Below are 20,615 nucleotides of genomic sequence, written 5' to 3'. Positions count from 1 at the left end.
ATGTGCAAGTGGGCACACCCGCGCCTAGGAGGGAGGGAATAAAAAGGCGGTGTCGCCCTGGGGGTGGGGCTTGAGTTGCTGTCTCTCTGCTGGTCTGTTTCCTGCATGCTACTATGAGCCTCTTAAGTAGCCAAGGGCAACAAAGTTCTTTTTTTTTGGAATTAAAAAAAAATTTTTGCGTAGAACTGGGGTGCAGGCCAGAGGCGCGGGGGGCGGGGGGGTTGGGGTGTGAGAAGATTCACCAGGGGCAGAGTGGGGAGCAGAACAGGCGGACCCTCTGAAATACACTGCTGAGGGGAGCAGCAGGCGAGACAGGAGAGGTCTGCTGTGCCATGTGGGTCAGCTCCCTGGCCGGGGATGGAACGCAGTCCCTAGCAGTGATAGCGCTGAGACTGAACTGGTAGGCCAGCAGGGAGGCCCCCAAAGTGCCCTTTTGAACTGTTAGAAGCAGTGGTGAACCTACCCGGCCTGGGAGAGTTGCACAACACTGTGGCAACTTTGCGTTTCTGAATCTCGTCCCGGGTGCCTCCAGATACCAGCCCCTCCTGATGCCTGTCTAGAGAGTTGCCAACCTGCCTCCTCGGGAATGAACTTTCCTTCCTTGCCCCTTCTGGGGTGGGTCTTACCACACTGTCGGTGGACAGGGATGGGCACAGGGCCTGTAGCCTGGGGACACATGTCTTAGGAAGCAACTCAAACTCTCGAGGAGGATGTGGAGGCTGGGGGCAAGACAGGTCCATCATGGGGGTGTCTATGCTGTGTTTTGGGGGTTTTCACGCTAACAAGCGAGGCTGGGAACTGCAAATTTCAAGGAGCACAGGAGAGCCTATAAGCCGCAGACAATTTCTGTGAGTAGGACAAGCTGCCTTCACAACAAAAGAGAAACTCCTAGAGAACAGGGACCATGTCTGGGTGTGTGTGCAGGGCTTAAGGTCCGAACAGCTGGTTGAATACAAAGAAAGAGGGAAGGAGGGAGGTCATGCACACTTGACAGAAAGCAGGGAGAGAAAACGTGGGAGAGGAGGTGTAATGAAAAGGGAGGCACGCCAGCTCCTTTTCACAGCCTGCTGTCAGCCTGTACGGGCCTCGTTTTCCTCCCAGGTTGGGCGACCCGTGTTGCCGCTTGATACTGAGTGATGCAAAAGCACTTGGGAGTGTGAGCACGAGGCACGCGCTCACGCGCTCACGAGGCACCCAGGCTGAAAAGCCAGAGAGCACAGGGCTTGTGCCTACACAGGGCTTGTGCTCACACGCGCTCACGAGGCACCCAGGCTGAAAAGCCAGAGAGCACAGGGCTTGTGCCTACGTGAGCACTAACGCCTGGGCTGAGAAGCCGGGGTTAAAAGGGGAGTTTCCTGGGGGCTGGGGTTTGGGCTGTGTGGCTGTCTGCTGGGCTGTCTGTGTGCCTGGCCCCTGATGCAGCATTAAAGGCATGGCTCCAAAATTCTCTTTTTTGAGTGCCCAACTCAACAGTGACCTTGAATCAGTCAGACCCTCCCTGCCTGGTCTGGGTGGTTGCACAACAGGGAGGATGGAATAAAGGGAGAAGGGAGGGAGGAAGAAGAAAAGAAACAGCTCCTCAAAGCGGCCCACGTATATTGGGGTTATTTGCTGAGTGCTGGCCCCAGGTGCTCCCTGACACCACTGTAGTCTCTCACCCTAGAGCTTCTTCGTTGCTTACCTTTGGGTATTTTTCAGCCTCCAAATGTTGCTTTATTCTACCTCCCTTGGAATTTGTTTCCTGGGTTCAAATCTTAGTCCTGCCACTCATTGTCTCACCTTGGGCAGGTGCTGACTCAGTGCAGGGGTGAAGGTACAGGAAGAGAGCAGGGCATGGCCAGTGCTCAGCACAGCGCTGGGCACCAGGGAGTGCTCAGTGACCTGGTGCCCAGCGAGGAGAAAAGCACAGCCTTTGCATGCCCAGGAAAGGGGGATGGTGATTAAAAACCACGTCTGTCGAAAGAGGACGACAGTCTCACAGTTCTCATAACCGCCTGACTCTCAGCCGCAGAGATGCTCTCTATCCATCCTGCCAGGCATATGAACGAGGACAACTCTGCTAGATTTTGTATCTCTTTAAAACCTGGTGGTGGGGCTTCCCCGGTGGCGCAGCGGTTGAGCGCTGGGTTGTGAAGCTGCCCGCAGCCTCTGCAGCGCCAGTTCGATCCCCAGCCGCTGGGTGAGGGTCCCACATGGTCCTTCTGCCTGTTCTGCTCCCCGCTCTGGTGAATTCTCTTACCCTCCCGTGCTTCTGAATGTACCCAGTGCTTGCATAAATAAAATAAATAAATCTTTTTTTAAAAAAAACAAACCTAGTGAAGTGCAGTATGAGACGCAGTGGAGGGGAGGGTGGGTTCAATGAAGGACTAGTGAGAATCACAATCCGTTTCTCTGCATCCCCAGAGCCAGCCAGTGCTGTCTTCATGTCACAGATGAAAATGGGGCTGGCCAGGCCTGCGGCAATGCTACTGGGGAGGGCGGGGCCCCTTCACTTCTGTGTCGGTTATTAATAAAACGTGGATCCTATGCTCAGGTTTCCCCAACTCCTCATGTTCAAATGCTTTGTTTTGGCAATTCTCTACCTGAAGTTGCTGCCAGATTGTTCTATACTTTGTTTTCAAGGCCAAGTAACAGAAAGTCACCTGTGTTTTGAGATGGTGGAAGTTAAATATACATTTATTTACTGTGATTTGTTCAGGAGCACATCTTACAAAAAGCCTTGTTTCCTTTATTTCAGGAAGGGAAAGTTCTATTAAAATTCTCAGTATGACTACAGAATATTTTTTATAATGAGGTATTTTGAAAAATTCTGAGTTTAATTCAACCGCATGCCAACGCCTTCCAAAGCTAGGTAAACTTCAGAGACAGTTATTCTGATCAGATAATAGAAATGTCTGGAATATTCATATTAGAAGATTCCTTATTAATGAATGTCTTTATTTTAAATCTAATAAACTGCAACCTTATTCTTGTACTTTCATTATATGTAGTTAACAAGCCAAATTGCGAACAAATAAAATATTGAAGCTATTGGTTTAAAAAGAAAAAAAATCCATGCTCAGACTACTACAGCTGCCTCACAGGTCTCCCCACTTCCTTGATTACCGCTAGAATGCAGGCTTCAAGCAGCAGCAAAATGAAAATCAGGTGACTGTCACATCTCCCTGCTACTAACCTCACAATGGCCCAATAATTTGTAAGTGTGAAAATTCACTTAAAAAGAGTCAAACTTGGGCCTCCCTGGTGGCGCAAGGGGTTAAGATGCAACCTATGAAGCAATCCGCAGCCTCTGCAGCATGAGTTTGATCCCAGGCCAGCCAGGGAGCAACCCACATGGCAGAGCAGACCTCTCCTGTCTTGCCTGCTGCTCCCCTCCGCAGTGTATTTCAGTCAGTCTGCGTGTTCTGCTCCCCACTCTGTCTCTGGTGGATCCTCTCACCCCCCCACCTCTCTGGCCTGTACCCCAGTTCTTGTGTGCATAAATAAATAAATAAATCTTTAAAAAATAAGAGTCAAACCCTTTTAAAAAAGTTCTACATTAAAAAATAGACTGATTTTTTGTTTCTCTTAAAAGCTGATGCTGAAATTAGAGAGGGTGACGTATGTGAGCGGATAAATTAAAAGCCAATATGCTCTTAACGGGCTGGCATTTGTAGGTTAACGCCCCATGGCCTCTGGGTCTTCCTGTCCCAGCTAAAGTGATGCCATGGCAAAGTCTGACTTGCTCTGACCAAGGCTTCACCCCTGGGAGACTCCCCACTCTTTGCTGTTGTAACCATTACCACCACCTCGGTGATAATAAATGTTACATTCCCAGAAATGTCTGACCTACTTTGAGAATCAGATAAATCTATATGTCTGTTTAAAATTTTCTAGATCTACATAATCCTCATAAGAGTTTGAAGCAAAACTTTCAATTCTGTTTTAAGCCGTGGTTTAAATTTTTTCAAATTTGTTTGGGAGTGCCTTCAAAAGCAACCAGCTAGGGTTGAATATGGTCTTTATCATACTCTTAAGAAGACAGTAAATTCTTGGGGGATTTTAAATGGAAAAGACCTAAAGTTCATTTCTCAAGGTTCAAAGTTCTTAACATACACAATTCATGAGTAATTGTTAACTTGGAAAGGTAATTTTTTTAAAAAGGTAAAATGGTGAGGGACTTGCTTAGATGTTAGATTTCACTGAGGTACACAGGAAAAAATGAATTCCCTCCTGCCTTCAGACCCAAGAGTGCAGTTAATGCAAATCACACTCGTTTGAGTCTTCTGTGGCAAGAGTATTGCCTAATTGTATGGGTTCTCTGTATTTTAGGATAGACTCAGATAGAATTAAAATCATGACAACAAAGTGTTAGGGAACACTTCCTCTCCTCACCAAACCCCACGTACAAATTCCTTTCTTTATCTGCTCAAAGTTCATCACTGCTTGACCTTGTCAATGGAACACCTCACATAATGAAGATCACTGTGCTGCCTCCCATATCCGGAACAATGCTAAGGCCAGGTGAGTTAAAGCTAGCTCCAGGGAGCCACATACTTTGTTATAAAGTCCATGCATTAAACACTGTAGGAGGGCCTCCCCAGTGGCGCAGTGGTTGAGCGCTGGGTTGCGAAGCTGCCCGCAACCTCTGCGGCGCCGGTTCAATCCCCGGCTGCTCCCCGGCCACCGGAGGAGGGTCCCACATGGCGCACAGAACTCTCCTGCCGCCCGCTGCTCCCCTCAGCAGTGTACTTCAGTCCTTCTGCCTGCTCTGCTCCCCGCTCTGGCTCTGGTGAATTCCCTCACCCTCCCGCGCTTCTGACTGTACCCAGTGCTTGTATAGACAAAACAAAACAAACAAACAAACAAATAAATAAAACATGCCTCTATTTAAAAAAACAAACAAACAAAAAAACAACAACACTGTAGGAGACTGTTGAGAAAATGGGGCAACTCAGGTTCTTTCTTGCCTCCTGCTGCTAGCCTCCATGGCTGCCACCTGCGGCCTTGCTTTCCTCCTGGGTTTCATTGTCCACACGTGAGTGAGCATGTGTTAGCGCAAAAAGTGCTTGGGAGCGTGAGCACAGGGCACACACACCTGTGATTACTTGGGCCAAGAAGCCGGAGAGCGCGGGGGCACCTGGGCACGATCATTATGTCAGAGAGAGATGCTGGGGGCTGCCTCCCTACCTGCTGGTGTGCCTGAGTCCAGTCCCCTGCTTCAGTATTACAAGCCTGTCAAACCTCGCAAGGGCTCCAAGATCTTTGATCTGCTTGCTGGAATCCACAATGAACCTGCCCACCTGGGGTGGCTGCTTCCCAGACTCTGCATTCAGAACCCATTCACTCTGCTTAGACACAATCTTCACACATTTTGTGATTAGATTTATATTTGTGGGAAGAAGTCTGATTATCTAATTTCCAAGTTCACAGGACTTGTGACTAGAAAGAATGAATTTAGGGGGAAACTATAGTTTATGGGACAGAAGAATAACTATTTACTAGGCCCAAAAGTTTTAAAAACATACCAAATTCAGAAAGAAAGTAGGGTCCAAAGTGCTAGGATCTGAGGCTCATTGTAGAAATGGCAACAGTTCTTTGAAAGCCCACCTTTCTAAGAGGCATGACAGACCCTGAGCACCTCTCCCTGGTACATTCTATAAACTGTTCAAAAAACTGCTACAAAGTTCTCAAGGTAATATCCAAACTCCTTGGTAGGTGAAGCCACAAGACTGGCATCTTTCTATCACTAGCCTTGCTTTTTCTGAGGTGTTTCCTTGACACCAAAAATTCTCCAGCTCTCTGGAGACAACTGCGTGTCCAACAATTCTGTTCAACTCTGACACTGTTGTAGGGTAAGGAAAAAGAATCAGGCTTTTCTGCCCTCCCACCGTTCGGATAGATGAGGAAACCCTGTGGTCCTGAATGCATGCCTGATGGCGGGCACCTGAAGTGGGTACACCTGGGCTGAGAGACTGAGTTTATAAGGGTGGCGTCATGGGGACACCAGTAGAAGCCAAGAACGAGCAGAAGCCAAGAGAAGCAGAGAGAACTCCAGAGAGAGCCCAGATGGAGTGAGGATTTGCTGGGGGCTGGGAGGCCTGCCAGCCTCCCGGCCCCCCAGCACCTCTGCCTGCCATGTGCCTGGTAAATCTAAATAAAAGACCTGCAAAAGCCACTGAGGACTCTGACTCCTCCTTTACCCGGTCTGCTGGGTCAGAAAACCTGCACTGTGGCCCATCCTGCCCCTACAACTCTGTACCTAGAGTGTCAGATCCCAAAAGTTGAAGGGCTTGTTCCCACAAGACTGTCTTCCCTTCAGACACTAGTCACAACGCCATTTCTACAATGAGCCACAGATCCTAGCTACGGGGACTTCTCAATGAGCAGCTATAAAATCAGAGGCTTCACAATCCCCTCCTCAGGGGCAATAATTTGCTAGAATGGTTCAGAGAATGCAGGAAAATATCTCACTCACACGCATGAATTTTTCATAACGGCTACAATTCAGGCACAGCTAGATGGACAAGAAGCTTTGGGCCAGGTATGGAATGAAGTTTTCCTGCTTTCCGAGGGCTCCTCCTGGGAACTGGATGTGCCCCTAACCCAGTCGCTCTCAGAATCTTTTTTTTTTTAAAGATTTTATTTATTCAGGAGAGGTCTGCGTGCCATGTGGGACCCTGGCCTGGTGGTTGGGGATCAAACCGGTGCTGCAGAGGCTGCGGGCAGCTTCGCAACCCAGCGCTCAACCGCTGCGCCACTGGGGAGGCCCAGCTCCCAGAATCTTGATAGGAGTTTTTATAGAGCTCAGTCCCTCCCCCGACTTCTCCCCCAGGGTTGGTGGGTAGGGCTACCGTTCCAGCTAAGAGCAAAATCTTTTAGTTGGTCTTGCTGGTGGATCAGGTCTCAGAACAGAAGTGGGAATCAGAAAGACTAAATGATTAGAGAGTTGGAAATTTCCAAAGCAAGATGGGAAAAAAAGTTTAAAAATAAAAGGGACTTCTGTCAGCCCTTTGTTATAAATTCTTTTGTGACTTTTTTTTTTTTAGTGTCAAAAGAGGGAATGTTTGCATTTAAAAAATCCAAGTCAGGGAGCTGACCCACGTGGCACAGCAGACCTCTTTTGTCTCGCCTGCTGCTCCCCTCAGCAGTGTATTTTTCAGTCAATCCACCTGTTTTGCTCCCTACTCTGTCTTCAACACCCCCACACCTCTGGCCTACACCCCAGCTCCTGTATGTATAAATAAATCTTTAAAAAGAAAATAGAATTCACTCAGTATTCTATTTTGAATCTGAGCTTTTCAAAGCATAGCTTTGGTTAAGGAAAGCGGGACATTATCCCACCCCTCTCCCCACCATGCTCTGCTGATGCAAGAGACTTAAAAATGGGCCTCCCTAGTGGGGCAAAGGGTTAAGATGCAATCTATGAAGCCATCTGCAGCCACTGCAGCACAAGTTCAATCCCTGGCCAGAGGGCTATCCACATGGGTCAGCAGATCTCTCCTGTCTCCTCCGCTGTGCCCCTCAGTGGTGTATTTCAGTAGATCTGCCTGCTCTGCTTCCCACTCTGTCTCTGGTGAATCCTCTCAATCCATCTCTGACCTGCACCCCAGCTCTTGTATGCATAAATAGCATAAATCTTAAAAAACAAAACAATAAACAACAAGGGGCCTCCCTGGTGGCGCAAGGGGTTAAACAACACACTATGAAGCTATCCGCAGTCTCTGCAGCATGAGTTCAATCCCTGGCCAGGAAGCTACCCACATGGGTCAGCAGATCTCTCCTGTCTCACCTGCTACTCCCCCTCAGCAGTGTATTTCAGTCAGTCTGCCTGTTCTGTTCCCCACTCTGTCTCTGAGTCCTCTTACCCCCCACACCTCTGGTCTGTACACCAGTTCTTGTATGCATAAATAAATAAATCTTTTAAAAAAAGATTTATTTATTTATTTATACAAACACTGGGTACAGTCAGAAGCGCGGGAGGGTGAGAGAATTCACCAGAGCCAGAGCGGGGAGCAGAGCAGGCAGAAGGACTGAAGTACACTGCTGAGGGGAGCAGCGGGCGGCAGGAGAGGTCTGCGCGCCATGTGGGACCCTCACCCGGTGGCCGGGATCGAACCGGCGCTGCAGAGGCTGCGGGCAGCTTTGCAACCCAGTGCTCAACCACTGTGCCACCGGGGAGACCCTAAATAAATAAATCTTTTTAAAAAAAATGCAGGGAGGCCGCAGAGGCTATTAATGTGAGACTTGAGCACACCCATCTGCAGAGAGACAGCACAAATGTCACCGCATTGACAGAACTCGGCAGTTTAGGCATGGCACATATGACATGGCTGCAGCACCAGAGAACCACCCACTTACGGGGGTCTGTGGGCAGAGGCTGTTTCCCTCACACAAACCACTCCCAAATGAGTCTTATACTCGATGTTGGCCAGTGAACCAGAAAGCCACATCTGACTCAAGTCAAGCCAAATAACCAGAAGTGTTTTTTTTTTTTTTAAATCAGCCAAGTCACCTTTATCACTAACTTCATTCACTAAATCAAAGTAGGTTGTTTATGATAGTAAGTGAACAGTGTGAGCCAAAAGGCTGGGTCAGGGGCTATGCCAGGGCTCAGCAGACAGGATGTCTTGCTGCCTGAGGACAGAGTGTTAGAAATGACAAGTGTAAAGAGTGTTAGAAACGGCTGGGGCTTTGGTTTCATTTGGTCCACGCCCAGCCCCACACTGCTCAGTCTCCCAGAAGCCAAAATCCAGTGCCCCGTGGGATGTGGGATTTGTCTTCTGCAACTGCTGAGCATTCAGCATCTCCAGGGGCTGGGGAGACTATCCTCGGCAACAGGGACCGCTGCTTGCCAGGAAATAACAAAACCGTTTGTTCTATCATTGTGTGTGTCCTCTGACCTCCAGACCTGTATTACTCAGGTCTGTGGGTGGGCCTGTGTGTATGTGATTAAAATTCACATACCACAAAATCTGCTCACTTAAAGTGTACACTGCAGGGATTTTTAGTATGCAGCAGAGCTGTACGCACACCACAATTGTAGAACATTTTCATTATGCCAAGAAGAAACCCTAGACCCATCAGCACTCACTCCCTATGTCCCCCGAAATACTGCCCTTCCCCTGGTAGAGGCAACACTGGTCTTTTGACCCCAGATTGGCTCATTCTGGACATCTCATATATGGAGTCACAGCACATGGGGTTGGTGACTGGCTTCTTTCATTTAGTATAATGTCGGCAGGGTCCACCCGGGTTGTGACCTGCATCGGTGCTTTCTTTTATTTCTGAGTAAAATTCGATTGACTGAACACACACCACGTTCTGCTTCTTCACTTATCGGTTGCCAGACGCTTGCACTGACAGCAGGACATCAGGTATATGGCACAAGTGATAGCCGAAGCCCCAGACAACCGCCTGTCGTAGGGAGTCTGGGCAGATGGGAGTTGTGTGCACCGGCCTAATTCTCCACCTTTTGGCAATTTTGGATCACAATGCTGGGAGCAATTACGTACTAGTTTAGGAATGGACATACCAATTAGCTGGGTTTGGAGGGCGTCTGATCCCTGTGATATAGTTAGAAATATTTTATGTTTACATAGTTTTAAGCATCAAGGGGCAGAACGTTCATCAGACCGAACAGATCAAAGTCTCTGACGAAATCAACACCAGCTCCTGACCGGCCTTCCAGGTCCTGGACAGCGATGCCGGACTTTTCACGGGAGACTTCAAGGCAGACTGACTTGGGGCTGAGGCGCTGAACTGTCACCTACTTCTGTACAAAGTTTGCACTACTCTCACATAAATTCCTTAAGTCTCTGAGCCTCTATCTGCTCATCTGCAAACTGGTGATAATGACACACATCCTACCACAGGTGCCTCTTGTGATGATCGCAGAGATAGTGTCTCAGGTTTCGAGCAGAACGCCTGGGTCTGTCACTCTGACTGTGACACCTTTATGAGCTGGTCAAGGTGAATGCATTCTGACCTCCCCAAACAACCCAGCTTTTTCCATGTCTGCACTTTTGCTTCTATTCTTCCACCTTAAATTCCCTCCCTAACAAAACTCCTGATTCTCATGAAGGGCCATCCCACCCCTGGGGCTGTTTCAAGCTCCATCTGAGTCACCCAGCCCGTCTCATAATGACTATCATAGATCCATTTTCTTTCTGCTTGGGGTCTCCTGAAAGTTCTTTTTCTGAGGGCACTAAATGACACCACTGGGGAGCAATGGTTTGTGTTTGGGTCTTATCTGCCATAGCACCTGGCAAAACCCCACGACACCAGCAGGACTGCGCACACTCCTCCTATCACTTCTTCCCGGGGCCCAGCGCCGGCAGCTGTGCGCCTTCTCTTGCAAGCATTTACACAGCCCAATGGGATGGTGAGCAAGCTGGGCATTTAAAAAAATGCCCCTCATAAAGCTTATGACTCAATGGGTGAAACCACGGTCACCCTAGGGCCATGGAGCATCACGACACCGAGTTCAGGTGGGGCACAGAAGGGGCTCAGAGGACAGGGCAGCCCTTTCCTGGACTCAGGGTCTAGGAAGCTTCCTTAGAGGAGTTAATGCCAGTCTTGGGAGAGGAAGATGGGACGGCTAGGTGGGCACAGTGAGAGGATGAAGAAGCATGAAGAAAGGAAAAGTAAGACACAGCAGGGCACCAAGAGGGAGATGGGGAAATGAAAGTCGGGGAGAAACAACAGGCGGGGACAAAGACCAGCTTGCTAGCTAAAGCGGGAAGATGCGGGACTTTGTTTTCAGATCCCAGAGCACCAAGATATCACTTCTTGACTGCAAGATAGAAGTTGGCAAAGAAGACAGAAAGGCTGACAAAATGCAGGAGGAAGAAGTATGAGAACAGGATATTGGCTTGGAGGAAAAAGGTGTGTGGGGGGGATTCACAGCTTAGACTTCCTCCTAGACACGGCTGGGCAGGAAGTGAGAGTGGAGGCAGAGATAAGTCTAACAGGAAGCTGAAGGAACAAAGGAGTTACACCTGATAGCAGCTAGGAGGGTGAGTCCTCAGCCCAGAGGGTGGGGGAGGGTAAGGCAGCTTAAGGTGGTGAAGGTTAGAAAGGCCAGTTGGGGAAAGGTGGGCACCCCAAGGACTGTTGGGCCTGTCAAAGAATAAAGGGCTTGACTGGGAAGACCTGAGGATCATACAGACCATGGGGGACACGACTAGGCACAGGGCTGTATGAGGTGGGCATAAAGGGAGCAGAGTTAGGCATGGATAAGGAAAAGTAAACTCCCTGAGATTCGCCCCCTCGTCTGGACCAGAATTCTTCAGGATAAAGAGGAAGTGCCCCTCAAAATCAGAATGCTAAGGGACTATGATGTTTCTTAGAGGAAGCAGGAAGCCACCATTCATGAAAGGACGTTGTCAGACAGAATATGGGCCAGATGGGGGTACCTCCAAGCTGGTCATCAAATCCCTGAATATCTGTCCCTGCCTGACTCTTGCGGAATGGACAAACTATCAGTACAGAGAGCCTTCCCTTGCCCTCCCCGAGCTGTCACCCAGCCTTTCATTAACAGCTTTTTATTCTTTCTCACACACTGAAAAACAGCTGTTTGAGCTCTGAACGGAAACACTTCCCGTGAAGAAACATACCTTAGTCCATCCAGAAAACTGGATAAAGGTGTCCTGGGGCAAGTCTGGGATGTCACTGGGGATGGAGAAATTCCCACTATAGAAGGCCGGGAGTGTGTAGTTCGCTGAGCCTCGGGCACGCGCTTCATCACGGGGGCCGCTGTGACGGCCACCCCAGCCCCCAAGGTGGCTGCGCACGGCATCCTCAGTGTTCAGCGGAAAGATGGTCCAGTTTGTGAGGATAGTGGAGTTGAGCGTGAGGTTAGAAACCAGACCCTGTGAAAGAGAAACAGCAGTGAACGGGGCTGGGAAGGAAAAGGTTTCCAGTGTCTCTGAGTTCCAATCCTGAATTTCTGGAAAAGCAAAATGGGATACGAAACCCCAACAGTCAATGAGACTCAACCTGTGTGTTAATGGAACCCAGGTCTGACTTGAGGTGGAGGGACATCCCCTGGGAAAAGGTACATTTCCCAAACTACACTTTTCTCTCTTTGGACGCCAGGATAGTCTCATGGAAGCCCCAGAGTTCTGCTCTTCAGACAGGGAGACCGTGACCTCCAAGTCCCTAACCCAGTCTGTGGTTCAGAGCCACTGCTAGAATGGACGAAAAGATGGTGGAGTCTGAGGATCCGGAAAATGAATGGAGTGGAGGAAGCAGAAGAACAGCCATTTTGCTGAAGTAAGGGACGGAGGAGGAGGATGCAGACTCTGCTGTGGCCTTTAAGTGAAATTAAGTCTTGACCTTGGGCAACTTGGCAACACACACACATGCATGATCATACCTGAGTCCATGCCTATCAGAGGACTAAATGAGATGAAATAAATGACAATACTTTGAGCTCTGTAAAAGGACAGAAAGGGCAGAACCTCCCCTGGTGGTGCAGTGGTTGAGCGCTGGGCTGCGAAGCTGCCCGCAGGCTTTGCAGCGCCGGTTCGATCCCCGGCCCCTGATGAGGGTCCCACATGGCGCGACAGATCTCTCCTGTCTTGCCGGCTGCTCCCCTCAGCAGTGTATTTCATCAGCCTGCCTGTTCTGTTCCCTGTCTGGCTCTGGTGAATTCTCTCACACTCCTGAGATTCTGACTGTACCCAGTGCCTGTATAAATAAATAAATAAATCTTAAAAACAAAAACAAAAAAACGGACAGAAAGGGCAGTGATAAAGAAGGGGGATCCTCAGACTTGTATTAAGCAGCTTTGTCTAGCGGGTTTCATAGCATCGACGCTTATGTTCCTGGCTCATCAACTTTCCTTTCCCAGTCTTTTATTTGGGGAAAGTATCCCTCCACTATGGGGTCCCAAGTTGCCCCAGGACACCTCTCAATACCAAGCTTCCATTGCTCACTTAGTAATTCAATGAACATTAACCAGGCAACTATGCCAGGCTCTCTGCTGGGTCCTGAGACTAGATGGTGAGTTCTTGTCCCTGCACACACAGGTCAGCCTGGCCTGTGAGAGCCAGGCAGGGAGGTCACTGATTTTAGCACAAGGCCATGGACACTAGCCCTGGAGGTAAAGAGGACCCCTGTAGAGCATCCCCTAAGTGTGTAATTGTCTTACCTTCAAGTTGCCACCAAGAGGGCGAGGAAATAGTCCAGACACCATCCTGTCCTCCACCCGCTGGTACCACAACTCCCTCTGCCCATCTTCTCTCCTTGAGCAAATGGGGAGCTACCCACAAGGAACCTTTATCTCAATACTGTTGTACCTCATGGAGTATCTTACCCCGGGTATAAGCTTAACAAGTGTCTGCTAAATAATACTCTTTAAAATATGTGGTAGAGGGCCTCCCTGGTGGCGCAGGTGGTTGAGTGCCACACTGTGAAGCTGTCCGCAGCCTCTGCAGCGCGGGTTTGATCCCAGCAGGCCAGCAAGAATCCCACATGGCGCAGCAGACCTCTCCTGTCTTGCCCGCTGCTCCCCTCAGCAGTGTATTTCAGTCAGTCTGCCTGTTCTGTTCCCCGCTCTGTCTCTGGTGAATCCTTTCACCCTCCCACGCATCTGGCCTGTACCCTGGTTCTTGTATAAATAAATCTTAAAAATATATAAAAATATGCAGTAGAAAAACATATTTGAACTAACCACCTGGGTAACCAACAGAGGGAAGAGGCAGTGCCCCAAGGGAAAAGACTCTTTACAATTCAAGAGTTTGTCATGGATCGTCCCCACCCAGGAAATAAGAGACTGAATGCTAAGTTATCTTGGTTGGCAAGGGAGTGCCCTCTGAGAGAGTTTGGTGGGTTTTGCAAGCAAAGGAAAAGCAAGGTAAAGTGGCTTCCTCCTTCTGCTTCTTCCTACAGGCTGACTGAACTCAAATGCAAGGGCAATATGTTCTGTGTGCAATGCTCAGCATCGCACCAGCTGCAGAGAAAAACAGGTCTTCAAAATAACTCAGCTTCTACAGTCAGGGTAAACAAATCAGGGTAGGTTCACTCATCCAATGCAGCAAAGTACTCGGGCTTTTAAAAATTGCTTCTATGTTATCCAGCTGCAGGGAAGGAATGCAGGCAGGAGGGTTTTAAATAGATCTGTAGAAACTTCTTCAGGCAGCTAAGGCAGTCCTGTGAACCCTTCAACCTCACTCCTCACGGTTAGTGTGGCTGATCCTACCTTAAAATCACTGATGTTATTGCCATAGTTCACCCGTCCCATGTTCTCCACCAGAAGGTCAAGAGCGGCTCCAGCTTTCCCAGTTATGTTCAGCGTGAGTACATAATTTCGCTGGAGGATTCCCTGGGGGACCTGTGGATTCAATGCCAAAGAAAATGAATGAGGACAAGGAGATGAGTAAAAAGGCTGATGCTCAGTTATTCCAGCACCTGTTTTCCTGCCGGAAGTGTCACCTGTCACCAGACAGGTGGTCCAGTTCCTCCCCTCACTGCTTCCTAATGGGAAAGTCACCAACTCTGACCAAGGAAAGGCACAGGCTGGTTGCCGTTGCTCCACAGTGTTTTGCTGTGCATCTACTTTTAATGGAAAGAGAATAAAGAGAAAAATTCCAGGGGAGGGGTCTCATTATTGGAACTGTTTCATGTTCTCTCAGCAGAAAATATAGTTGTAAAAAAAAAGTTTTTAAAGAACGTGGAGAGGTGAAAGAAAATCAGATAAACAAGATAAAAATCAATGAGTTAGGTGGAGTACTCTTGCCTCAAAATACCTGATATGGTGCCTTAACCACGAAAATTATGTAATAGGATGAGGGAAAACAACAGATATTTTAGCAACAACATATTCCTAATTTTTGAAAAGGTTAGATTTGAAAAAACGATAATGTTTACACAAGACCACAATTTCACTAAGATAACTTCTAAATCGGAAGCCTAGAAACAACCACCATCAGTATTCACATAATGTCTTAGAAACGTGCTCCTGCTAAAATGAACGCCACTGATGACCACAGAAGGGAAATATTTTCACTAAAAAATTTCTGAACAGGGGCCTCCCTGATGGCGCAGGCGGTTAAGTGCTGCACCGTGAAACTGTCCACAGCCTCTGCAGCGTGAGTTTGATCCCGGCTGGCCGGCGAGAATTCCACATGGTGTGGCAGACCTCTCCTGTCGTGCCCGCTGCTCCCCTCAGCAGTGTATTTCGTCAGTCTGCCTGTTCTGTTCCCCACTCTGTCTCTGATGAATCCTCTCACCCTCCCGGGCATCTGGCCTGTACCCCAGTTCTTATATAAATAAATAAATCTTAAAAAAATATTTTTTTCTGAACAAATTCTCTTGGCTAGGAAAGCGTTCTTTAATTATTTCAGTGAGGGGACCCCACCCCCGAACTCCTACCCCCACCTCGGGCAGACATACACAGTTCAGACAGTCTTACCCCATCCACGGAGACGTAGGCCCGATCATGGACACCATTGAAAGGTGAAGAGAGGGGTGTTGGTTGGCTGCAGTCTAGAGGAAGCATTGTTCGGTACAGGACGAACCCATAATACTGGTTAGAAAGGGATATAAGAAAAATGTGTCACTCTTGCTGTTCATTTTAAGAGAACTTGGGTTCCATCTGTGTGAAAATGATGTTTCCAAAATCATTAGGAATGAGACGCTTTCCCTGTAACCCACAATTCTGTGTTAATTCCAAACACCAAGAAATCAACAACAACAAAACACTGGACAAACAAAAACCAACAATGCCAAGGTGAAACTCCATTTAGTAAAACATTCTCCGGGTTTTTGGGTTAAATCTGCTCTGACAGACAAAACAAGAGTTAATCAGAAACTGTGAAGTGGAGGAGCAGGGGAAACAGAGAGTGAGAGACAGGGGTGAAACCTGTTGCTAAGTTAGAAAATAATTCTAGATGCTGGTACCCATGGTTTGAAAGGGACCACACAGTCTCGGAACAACAGCACAGACGTAGGTAGTGGCTTTCTGCAGTGGACGTTAGCAAGGGCGAGCTGGACAAATCCTCAAGACTCCAGCATGGGAGAGAGAAAAAGTTGCCCACTTCTAGGATCTCAAAAGAAAGGACATGCACCTCAGGCAAGTGGAGAGGTGATTAGAGGAGCTGAAAAGAACATTAATCCTCAGGTTGCAGGAAAGGTCTGGACTCAAGAAATGCCAGGAATCCTGCCTCCCAGATCTTCCTCTCTCTCTCCCTCTTTTTTTTTTTTTAAAAAGATATTATTTATTTACTTATGTGTACAAGAGCTGGGTGCAGGTCAGAGGTGCAGGGGGTGAGAGGATTCACCAGAGATAGAGTGGGGAGCAGAACAGGTGGATCTACTGAAATACACTGCTGGGGGGAGTAGTAGGCAAGACAGGAGAGGTCTGTTGTGCCATGTGGGTAGCTCCCTGGCCAGGGATAGAACTTCTGCTGCAGTGGCTGTGGATAACCTCATAGTGCTGAGACTTAACCCCTTGCGCCACCAGGGAGACCCTGTTTTTGTTTTTTTTTAACTAACTATAGAGCGAAGTCCTAACTCAGAAAGCAGAAGGGGTCTGAAAAAGGGTGACTCCAGGTATCTGTGCATGAGCCTGGAATCCATTTCCTGGGTACTGGTGCTGTTACAGCACCCATGTCTGCTCTGCAGTGCTCGGCACTCTGGGAGGTGCAGAGGGCAGGTCGACGCCATAGTTGCAGACATGAACATACAGCCAGTGGATGCTAGAGCGAGAGAACAAACTCTACCCAAGGTTAGTGAAAATTATCCATTTTATTGATCACAAAGCCAGAGCTATTGGAAGAAAACTACAAATGTAAAAATAGTAACTGGGGGCCAATACACTGAATCTAAGGTTAGATATGGTATTATTACATCACCTTATTGTTCAGACACCTTCCAAAGGTGATCTCCAAAGGAGAGCCAGAAGGAGAATCCAGGTAATTTTCCAGTTTAAAAAATGGGGCTGAGATATGCTGAGTGTTTAAAGTTAACATCACCACAAAAGGCTAAACTGAGCCTCCCCGGTGGTGCAAGGGGTTTAAACACCGCACTATGAAACAATCTGCAGCCTCTACAGCACGAGTTCGATCCCCAGCCGGCCAAGGAGCTACCCACATGGCACAGCAGACCTCTCCTGTCTCGCCTGCTGCTCCCCTCCGCAGTGCATTTCAGTTAGTCTGCCTGTTCTGTTCCCACTCTGTCTCTAGTGGATCCTCTTACCCCCCCATCTCTGGCTTGTACCCCAGCTCTTATATGCATAAATAAATAAAAATCTTAAAAAAAAAAAAAAGGCTAACCTGACCTCCTGGGCACTCTGATATGATGCTTCAAGAAAGACACATCATCTTTGTCGTGTGCAGGAAAAAAATTTTTATTGAATCTAATCAGTGAGCAGGAGTCTACAAAACACCTGCCCTAAACTCTTCAGGAGTGTCTGTGTTGGGGAGATGAGAGAGGAGAGACTTAGGAACTCTTTGAGAGGAAAGACTAACAGAGCACACTAACTAAAGGAACTGCTTAATTGTGGATTGTAAACTGGGTTGAAAATGTGAAACTGCAAAGAGCATGATAGGAATGACCAGGATACGTAAAGTAGAATGTATATTTGACAGTGGGACTGAGTCAATGTTAACTTTAAGTGTGATTATTATACTGTGGTCCCGTGGGACGTGTCTTCTTAACAGATATACACCATTTGGTGGGAGGACTTCAGGGACTACACCTAAGGGGAGAAGTCAAATATTGTCCAAAAACTAACAATGATATGAGGAAAAAAATAATAGTAATAAAAATTAAAAAAAATTTAGGGGTGAGGGGTTATGATTTTGACAATTAAAATGATTTTTTAAAAAGTAGCTACACACACACACACAGGCAGAGAAAAATAAAGCAAGTAAAACAGCGGAGTCTGGGTGAAAGCTGTACTGATGTTCTTTGTGCTATTCTTGCAACTTCATCAGATTTGAAATTTTCCAAAGTAAGAAGCTGGGGAAAACTTTTAAAATAAAGATGGAGCAATGCCTAGAGATTAAACAAACACTCTCACACACACTCATTGTGCTGTGTTCTCTTTAAAAGTAGGAGAAACAATCTCTAAGAATCTAATCTATCATGAACACAGTCCCTGCACCTTTGAGCTAACTAAGGATAAGTAATTGTCTTTATTGAGTATTTAAAATAGCCATTTTCCTCTGATACCATGAAATAAAGGTGATAGCGCAGAAGTGCCCTGAATTTATAGTGTGTAGAGAACTATGTTGAAGCAGAGTGAGCCTACGACCTGTTCGAGTGATAATAATGAATGTGGGGAAGTATAAGATCATCCCCCTGAAGTAAAGAGAGCCTGGTAATCCATGGTTCATTTACCCAGGATTTGATCCATCTGCTTACTATTTTGGCCCCTAGGTTTAGAACAGGCGCCGCAAGGCATTGCAGAAAGCTCATCTTTGCAAATACATGATGATGCATTACCTGCACAGGCCTACCTGTTTCACCTGTACAAACGTCAAGGGATAACGGCTTTGTATGGGTCCAGCGGGACTCAGAATGCCCAGAGCTTCCTCCACTGTCTTCAACTGAAAAGAAACAAAAGCAGCACTCACTCACTGAGAATTGGGGACAAAGGGACTTGCAAATTATCAAGGACCTTACTGGGTCAACCAAACCCCTAAATAAACCTAATTGTTCAAATTCCACTCAATGCTACTTTCCAGTGACCTCCAATCCTCTCCATCCATTCTCTAACTCTTAATGAAAAATAAATGCTGGTCCTCTTAAAAGGAATTTCAAACATGCCTATTTAGAAATACAACCTCCTGAGAGAAATACAAAAGGCCCTTACCTTTATAATTATATCCTACATAATTATATTCTACATAAATTTAATTCCATTATGCATTGATTTGCTGTCTTAAAATTATATATATTTAGTTAACAACAAAAAGCTATTTCTGCTTGCACAGTTTTCCTTCCTGGTAAACAGAATGTGCTTCTGAGACTAAGCTAGATTTGTTTTAGCAACGTTGTATTAAATATGTGCGGTCATTTTCTGTTGCATGAAAATTAATATTGCCCAGCTTTAAAACTAACCAATCTTTTCCTTAAGTAGCAACAGCAGTCAACAAGTAGAAGGCACTCCTTTTATAAGTGTGATTAAAATTTGGTTAATCATTCTACACATTCTCTGTAGAATGTAACACACGTACTGACACCAGGTGGAAAGTCACAGCATCAAAGCACTTCAGTGGAACAACTGTGCAATCGTGTTTGGCATTTTGTTTCAAGATCAAAATTATGATGCTATTTTAGACTATCATGATGCTATTTTAAACTATCAAGATTCTTAAGAAACACGTCACTCTTCACGTTGTTTTGTTTTTCTTGAGTTAACACTCGTAGGAGTTAGGGATAATAAGAGGGGAAAACCAGAAGACACAGATGGTCAAAACAAATGGGCTTATGTCATTCATGACTATTTAGTGAAAACTTTTTCTTTTTCCCTAGAATAAAATGCCCTTATCTCCTTTTTTTTAATGAGTAATTTCTAATCCCCCCCCCCATGTCCCATTTATCATATAACTCACAGACCAAGAAAATTAGGACATAATTTTGTGATAGGGCTGTAGGACCTATCAGAATGCCCATGACTTGGGGGGAAAACTAAGAAAGGGTGAATTATGGAAAAAGATCCTCACCAGCCATAACAACATGGTGGCATGTTATTCTCACAAAGGCTCCTGGAACTGTTAACTTGACAACTGATAATTCAGTCCATTTTGCTTCAGTTATCTACGAACGCCTCCTACCCCCGCCCTATTGCTCATCCTGTCAACATGCATTCATCTCCTCTCACCTCTCATTTCCCCAGAAACATCGTCTACCTCATCAGTCACACAGAAAACAAATTCACAGAAAAATAATCATATTTCCCAGGCATAACAACACTTTCACTCGTGGCTGCTAAATTCCACTTCCTCACACTCAACAATTCAATTTTTCTCTTACCTTTTCCAGAATAACTTTTCCATATGCAAACTTTGGTGTGGATGGAGGGATAAGACCTTCTGGTACATTTTCAAACTATAAATCAAGTGGAAAAAGATAAAAAAAGAAAAGAAGATTCAACATTCAGACTATATTGAGAAAATTCATTTTTAAAAAGTTTTTGGAAAGACAAAAGATTTCCTTCTAAACAGAATCTGATAAGTGTATGTCTACTTCTAAGTGTGTGTCTGTGTTTTAAGCTTGAGGAATCATTCAAACAATGATAGAACAAAAGACTTGCAAAACAGAGAGCAAAAACAAGCAATCAGAAAGAGGGGGAAAAATAATAGTAATAAAAATTTAAAAATAACCATAGTATTTAGGGATGAAGTGTTAAATAGAATCTGAAGGGAGAGAGCCAAGAGTAAGAGAGACTATTTGTACATTAAATCTTATCTGTGGGTTAAAGTTTTCTATCAATGTCAAATTTGTTGTGGTTACATAAGAGCATATTCCTATCTATAAACATATACTGACACTGAAGCATTTAAGGGGAAACAGTCATGATGGATACAACCCTCCAATGGTTAAGAAGACAGATGAGGGCCTCCCTGGTGACCTAGGGATGAAATCTCAGTGCTATCACTGCTGGGCCTGAGTTCGATCCCCGG

General features: G+C 46.5%; 1 protein-coding gene across 1 annotated transcript in view; it reads right to left on the bottom strand.

The window, feature by feature from the left end:
• The window catches only part of GLB1 (galactosidase beta 1), a gene marked incomplete at both ends in the record, with an annotated part of 62,178 nt that overhangs the window by 622 nt on the left and 40,941 nt on the right, over positions 1-20,615 (bottom strand). Inside the window, 5 exons of the mRNA XM_084246578.1 lie at positions 11,598-11,852; positions 14,186-14,317; positions 15,398-15,511; positions 18,447-18,536; positions 19,966-20,040. Of these exons, the coding sequence (XP_084102704.1) occupies positions 11,598-11,852; positions 14,186-14,317; positions 15,398-15,511; positions 18,447-18,536; positions 19,966-20,040 (666 nt within the window). The remainder of the gene's footprint in view (positions 1-11,597; positions 11,853-14,185; positions 14,318-15,397; positions 15,512-18,446; positions 18,537-19,965; positions 20,041-20,615) is intronic.

This window comes from Talpa europaea, assembly GCF_964194135.1.
Source record: "Talpa europaea genome assembly, chromosome: 11".
Lineage (NCBI taxonomy): Eukaryota > Metazoa > Chordata > Mammalia > Eulipotyphla > Talpidae > Talpa > Talpa europaea.
Note: the sequence above shows the minus strand (reverse complement) of the source record. Positions and strands in the feature narration are given on the sequence as shown.